This window comes from Agrilus planipennis, unplaced genomic scaffold, assembly GCF_000699045.2.
Source record: "Agrilus planipennis isolate EAB-ADULT unplaced genomic scaffold, Apla_2.0 scaffold73, whole genome shotgun sequence".
Lineage (NCBI taxonomy): Eukaryota > Metazoa > Arthropoda > Insecta > Coleoptera > Buprestidae > Agrilus > Agrilus planipennis.
Genome location: NW_020439682.1, coordinates 362,755 through 370,128, shown reverse-complemented (window position 1 = coordinate 370,128; position 7,374 = coordinate 362,755). Strand labels below are relative to the sequence as shown.

General features: G+C 31.5%; 1 protein-coding gene across 5 annotated transcripts; it reads right to left on the bottom strand.

Annotated features, from left to right (window-relative positions):
• Positions 1-24: 24 nt before the first annotated feature.
• On the bottom strand, positions 25-4,991 carry LOC108732417 (beta-chimaerin). 5 transcript variants are annotated; one of them, XM_025979430.1, is made up of 8 exons: positions 4,667-4,991; positions 1,635-1,842; positions 1,333-1,566; positions 1,069-1,274; positions 776-1,006; positions 555-692; positions 391-496; positions 25-253 (listed from the first exon to the last, which is right to left on the bottom strand). In XM_025979430.1, exons 1-8 carry the CDS (start codon positions 4,707-4,709, stop codon positions 61-63), a joined length of 1,359 nt encoding a protein of 452 aa, XP_025835215.1. In that variant the 5' UTR covers positions 4,710-4,991; the 3' UTR covers positions 25-60. The 5 variants fall into 5 exon arrangements, with proteins under 5 accessions (XP_025835215.1, XP_018318711.1, XP_018318713.1 ...); XM_018463209.2 differs by lacking the exon at positions 4,667-4,991 and adding an exon at positions 2,061-2,385; XM_018463211.2 differs by lacking the exon at positions 4,667-4,991 and adding an exon at positions 2,221-2,385.
• Positions 4,992-7,374: the final 2,383 nt, after the last annotated feature.

Here is a 7,374-nt window from a genome sequence, read left to right as displayed (position 1 = left end):
CGACGTTGGAGAAGACACTATATATATATATATAATAATCTTCAATTTATTATTGTAATATTAAAGGGCAGCTATTGAAATTGTTCCAAAGATTTTTTCGCAGTGCAGTATAAGTGTCTCAATTAGCAGAATGTCTGTGGTCATGTCAGGCAGCATTAAAGAACCGGATTCAGGGGGACCGATCAGAGTTGGAGCAAAAACTGTTGCTAAATTGTGGGGATTCATCTTATTGATCGCCGCATGTAATGAAACCCTAAAATTAAACAAAGAAGTCACTTTATGCTTAATTTGAAAATAAGTTCTTTTGTGAGAATAAGAGCAATAAAATAGTTTAATTTGAAAGATTATGTTCTTGTACAGCAAATTGTTTCCTAATATTGCTTCCTTTACCGATTAAGATGGTCCATCATGAAATGTAGCGTACAGTAGTGTGGTTTAGGCAATGAGAGAAGGGCCTGCTTAACTGAAGACAGTCTTTTTTCAAAACTCTTTTGCTCTGAAATAACAGTATTTAATTTAAATAAGTGACAGTAAAAATGTAACGAAATACTTACGCATTGCGTCTATTAACATGGGATGAACCAAAAATGTTATAAGTGGAATTGGTAACAGTCGCAAGTACAACTTCAGAGCTCCAGTAATGACGTTTACGTTTGGATACTTGTCCTGACTTAAATCTGCCTTTTCTCCATCTGTTTTAAAAATAATATAACATTTTTCACCCATATTTTTACATGGCTCATTTATTCTCATAATTAATAATATACATACTTACCGGTGTCAAAACCTAGTTTAATTGCCTCAATTTCTTCTGCAAAGCCACTCAAACGATAGATTCCTTCCACTGTTAAACCTCTAGCTTCAACTTCAGAAACGCATTTTGTTACTACAAAAGGCAGTTTGGCATTGTGGGCAGTTAAAAGTGTAGTTAATTCAATTCCAAAAACTCCCCTAAGATATTTTATATCTGGGATGCAGTCATTAGGAAACTTTTCTGAACATCTCCCTCAAATTACAAACAAAATATCTAATTTAAACTGTTACTGTGAAAATGTCAATGGCACCCACCATGAGCTATAATTCCACAGTCATCACATTTGACACCTTGGGCAGTGAAGCCCCATAAAAAATTTCCACACATTTCACACCAGTTAAGCCCCTTAAAAGTTGTTATTTTAAATACATGATTTTTTTCATATTTCTCTCCATTAGTTGTAAGTTGCTGGTTTTCTATATTAGAAATCGCATTTAAAAATGAATTATTCCTTATCAGCCTATAAAAATAGTTCTTCTACTTTTTTGCAATTAAGTCAACACAAAATAATAACATACTTAGACCTTTCTCTAGTAAGTGTTTGTAATTTTTTTTTGTTGAGTGTCATATATGGACTTTCATGATAATTGGCAGAGGGTAGTTTTTGAAGAAATGAAGGTGCTTTAAGTTCAAGATACATTGTTACCAAGCCGTCAGCTACTAAAGATCGAACACAATCATAGCGCTTCTCTCTCACATAAATTCCTGATTTATCATAGAACAATTTATAGTGATGAATTTTATCATTGAATCTGAGGAAAAAATTACTTTATCATTTTATTAAAACTGGAGATAAAGAGTATAAGGAGCAAGTACATACTTGAGTGATAATGTGTGAAATTCCCCATTAGCACTCTTACTTTTTCTAACAAGGTAAGCCCCATTAGGTCGACAACTTAACAAGTTATTTGCTTCAATATGAGAAATATTTCCATGGTAATCTCTACCAAAATAATTTGGCAAATCAGGTGGAGCTTCGTTGCAAATTATTGGAATTGGCACAGGTGCATCTAATTGCATACGGTACACTAAAAATAATAAGCTCCTTAAAAATGCAATTTTGAATGTAAATTGACTACATTTTACAAAGAAACAAGCTGGGGGGTATAACTGATTGTACAGACATTCCATTCTCTTCGCAAATAAAATAAAAACGTAAAACCCACACCAAACATACTGCACAGGTTGATATTGAAAAAAGCAAAAAAAAAATGAGTGAGCAAGGTTATATTTTTCATTTACTTACAGTCATTTTTCCACAAAGAAATAGGCTCGGATTCCAAGCCCATCCTTAATTTTAATCGAAGAATATTAAATGTAAATTAGTAAAAGTGAAACAGCTTTCATTTAAATCACAGCAGTGGAATGCATTGTTCATAAATGAATAAGAAATTATAATCTCTAACCTATATTCCAGTTATTATGCAGTGCATTTAAATAAATCTTTACTACAACCCGTGCTTAAAAGGAATTTACACTGCTAAAGCCTAAGAAAATTTTCACAATGGTTTTCCTCTTAAAATTTACAAAATTTAGTTTTTTATTTTAACAGGTAATAGTTGTTAGTGTTTTTAAAATACCTAACTTATGCAATCTATGTATCCTCCGTGTATGCTATGTTGCATAGGCACTGGTATACCATAGAGAACAAATATTCAAATAAATGTCGAGAAGAATACCTACATCAGTAACATGTTAGTAACTGACGTAACGAATTTTAGGAATAGACGAATTTTAATTTTAAATATTATATTACACCAATGTTTATGTTTATTTAAACGTAAAATTATTAGTCTTGGTAATTTCTTTTTTCATGTATGCTCTATAGTCTTTTCCTTCACAGTTATCTATGTGCCTAGAACATTAACAATTATATGAATCTATGAATTTTATGAATTCATGATGCATCTTGTTCTTGTTTATCTATGTTCTTGTATTAAAAGCGACGTTTCATCTCCATTTTTAAAATTTTACAATTTTACTTGCTCTTGGGCGTGTATTTTCACTGTATTTCATGTTTAATTGTTTAATAATGTACTTTATTCGTTTTTCTTCTCTATTTTTACAGATGATACGAGTGGAAGAGTGTTCATTTTGATGCAACTGAAAAAGCAAGTTGTCTACCATGGTATTCGTTTCATTTTGGAGGATCTTCCAATTAATTACGGCGAGCATACATACCATAATTAGTATATTTCTTTGATATTAACATTAGTATTGTGTCATGCACGTTATTTACTGAGGAGGCTAAATTAATTATATCTGAATACTCTTTCGTAAGAATTAATTTTACCGAATTAATTTCACAGGAACATTAAAAAAACTGGATGGCATTAATTTACAGTGCATTGATTGTGTCAGTGTTCATTCGATCCAGAAAGTAGCTGTCCTAAAATGAAGCATGAAAGTGCCTTTTTTCCATTGGGAGTGGATACAGTGTGGTATTGCTAAAGGAAGAATTTATGACAACAAACTGGTAAATAACAGCATCAATTAAAAATAATCCAGGTCCCAAAAACTTCAATTTCTTAGGCATTTGTAACTTACTCTTATCAGATAACTTTTAAACACGCTTTAGAAGTGGCAGAAACAATGTGAAATTGGCCTTTCCACCAGAGTGAAAGTTAGCTTCTAACTAATACCATATCACCACATTAAAATATTTCTAATTTACTTGCTTTAAAAGTTATAATTAACCATGTTTTCTTATCTGTTTCTATAGATTGTCGAAGTGAGAAGCAATTACCGTTAATTCTGATAGTACTGAAGGGTCTTCTCCTTGCAACATAATGCAGTTAATTTTGATCCTTAGAGGGGAAGGCAACTGGAAATTAATTTGGAAATGATTGAAACAACAAATTGTCCTCCTGGATTTGGTTTGTTCATTCCATCTGTCGACCTTAAAACGCTACTTTCAGCAGTTAATTAAGGTGAGAATGTATGCCATGCTGCTTCTGTTTATGCCATATTAGTTGATCTATATTAATCTTATGGATAATTTTTCTTACTAATTATCTATTGTTCACAGTTTCAATCAACATTAACGTGTATCTACAGTATTTCATTTCTTTAAATATCTATTGCCCACATAAATTGACATTGTGCATCTGTGATTGTCTATTTATGACATGCATGATCTACAGTCATGATGTAAAATGTCAGTTGTCGCCGTTTTATTATAATTCAGCTATTTTACTTGCTTTTTGTCGTTTATTTTTAGGAGTGTTTAGTTCGTTAATTAATAGTGTAATTAATATATATTTTTGCCCATTTCTGCAGATTTCCCAACAAATGAGTTCAGTTTGGCGCTACTCGAACAACCGTCTACACGGGTGTGGTCTTTTCTGGACTTTGTTCCTGATTTGATTTTTTCATCTTCACTTCACAACACTATGCAGTTGATTTTCGACCGATTAGTGGGAGCAACTAAGGATTTATTTGATTTCAAATGGAGCAACAAAATTTCTGCTATGGTGTTCCTCCTGGATTTGGTTTGCTCTTCACACCTGCAAACAGTTGCAGTCTGCAGTTAATTAAGGTGAGAAATTTGATATACTTAATTTTAATTGCTCTTTATTAATCTATTACCACCGTATCTGTTTCAGATCGACGTTGGAGAAGACACAGATGACCCCATAGTTGAAATAGTTCTTTTATCTTGCATGCTTTGTCTAGTAGAATTCGTTAAGTAGTAGTAGAATTCATTAAGTTGATTTATTCAAATTAGTTTTTTATTTTGCATGTTTTTTTTTTGTTTTCTGTAGTTTCTTGTAATTAACATACTGCACAGGTTGATATTGAAAAAAGCAAAAAAAAAATGAGTGAGCAAGGTTATATTTTTCATTTACTTACAGTCATTTTTCCACAAAGAAATAGGCTCGGATTCCAAGCCCATCCTTAATTTTAATCGAAGAATATTAAATGTAAATTAGTAAAAGTGAAACAGCTTTCATTTAAATCACAGCAGTGGAATGCATTGTTCATAAATGAATAAGAAATTATAATCTCTAACCTATATTCCAGTTATTATGCAGTGCATTTAAATAAATCTTTACTACAACCCGTGCTTAAAAGGAATTTACACTGCTAAAGCCTAAGAAAATTTTCACAATGGTTTTCCTCTTAAAATTTACAAAATTTAGTTTTTTATTTTAACAGGTAATAGTTGTTAGTGTTTTTAAAATACCTAACTTATGCAATCTATGTATCCTCCGTGTATGCTATGTTGCATAGGCACTGGTATACCATAGAGAACAAATATTCAAATAAATGTCGAGAAGAATACCTACATCAGTAACATGTTAGTAACTGACGTAACGAATTTTAGGAATAGACGAATTTTAATTTTAAATATTATATTACACCAATGTTTATGTTTATTTAAACGTAAAATTATTAGTCTTGGTAATTTCTTTTTTCATGTATGCTCTATAGTCTTTTCCTTCACAGTTATCTATGTGCCTAGAACATTAACAATTATATGAATCTATGAATTTTATGAATTCATGATGCATCTTGTTCTTGTTTATCTATGTTCTTGTATTAAAAGCGACGTTTCATCTCCATTTTTAAAATTTTACAATTTTACTTGCTCTTGGGCGTGTATTTTCACTGTATTTCATGTTTAATTGTTTAATAATGTACTTTATTCGTTTTTCTTCTCTATTTTTACAGATGATACGAGTGGAAGAGTGTTCATTTTGATGCAACTGAAAAAGCAAGTTGTCTACCATGGTATTCGTTTCATTTTGGAGGATCTTCCAATTAATTACGGCGAGCATACATACCATAATTAGTATATTTCTTTGATATTAACATTAGTATTGTGTCATGCACGTTATTTACTGAGGAGGCTAAATTAATTATATCTGAATACTCTTTCGTAAGAATTAATTTTACCGAATTAATTTCACAGGAACATTAAAAAAACTGGATGGCATTAATTTACAGTGCATTGATTGTGTCAGTGTTCATTCGATCCAGAAAGTAGCTGTCCTAAAATGAAGCATGAAAGTGCCTTTTTTCCATTGGGAGTGGATACAGTGTGGTATTGCTAAAGGAAGAATTTATGACAACAAACTGGTAAATAACAGCATCAATTAAAAATAATCCAGGTCCCAAAAACTTCAATTTCTTAGGCATTTGTAACTTACTCTTATCAGATAACTTTTAAACACGCTTTAGAAGTGGCAGAAACAATGTGAAATTGGCCTTTCCACCAGAGTGAAAGTTAGCTTCTAACTAATACCATATCACCACATTAAAATATTTCTAATTTACTTGCTTTAAAAGTTATAATTAACCATGTTTTCTTATCTGTTTCTATAGATTGTCGAAGTGAGAAGCAATTACCGTTAATTCTGATAGTACTGAAGGGTCTTCTCCTTGCAACATAATGCAGTTAATTTTGATCCTTAGAGGGGAAGGCAACTGGAAATTAATTTGGAAATGATTGAAACAACAAATTGTCCTCCTGGATTTGGTTTGTTCATTCCATCTGTCGACCTTAAAACGCTACTTTCAGCAGTTAATTAAGGTGAGAATGTATGCCATGCTGCTTCTGTTTATGCCATATTAGTTGATCTATATTAATCTTATGGATAATTTTTCTTACTAATTATCTATTGTTCACAGTTTCAATCAACATTAACGTGTATCTACAGTATTTCATTTCTTTAAATATCTATTGCCCACATAAATTGACATTGTGCATCTGTGATTGTCTATTTATGACATGCATGATCTACAGTCATGATGTAAAATGTCAGTTGTCGCCGTTTTATTATAATTCAGCTATTTTACTTGCTTTTTGTCGTTTATTTTTAGGAGTGTTTAGTTCGTTAATTAATAGTGTAATTAATATATATTTTTGCCCATTTCTGCAGATTTCCCAACAAATGAGTTCAGTTTGGCGCTACTCGAACAACCGTCTACACGGGTGTGGTCTTTTCTGGACTTTGTTCCTGATTTGATTTTTTCATCTTCACTTCACAACACTATGCAGTTGATTTTCGACCGATTAGTGGGAGCAACTAAGGATTTATTTGATTTCAAATGGAGCAACAAAATTTCTGCTATGGTGTTCCTCCTGGATTTGGTTTGCTCTTCACACCTGCAAACAGTTGCAGTCTGCAGTTAATTAAGGTGAGAAATTTGATATACTTAATTTTAATTGCTCTTTATTAATCTATTACCACCGTATCTGTTTCAGATCGACGTTGGAGAAGACACAGATGACCCCATAGTTGAAATAGTTCTTTTATCTTGCATGCTTTGTCTAGTAGAATTCGTTAAGTAGTAGTAGAATTCATTAAGTTGATTTATTCAAATTAGTTTTTTATTTTGCATGTTTTTTTGTTTTTTTTTGTAGTTTCTCGTAGTTTCTTATAGTTAATTTGATTTACTTTTTATTTTGCATGCTTATTTTTGTTAATTTTGTTTGAAGTAATTGTTGATTGTAAATGTTTTTATTTTTTTTTTGTTTGTAGTAGTAGTGTAGTAGTAGCACTAACTTGTTTAGTAGTTGTAGTGTAGTCTAACATGTCTCTTGCTTACCTCTT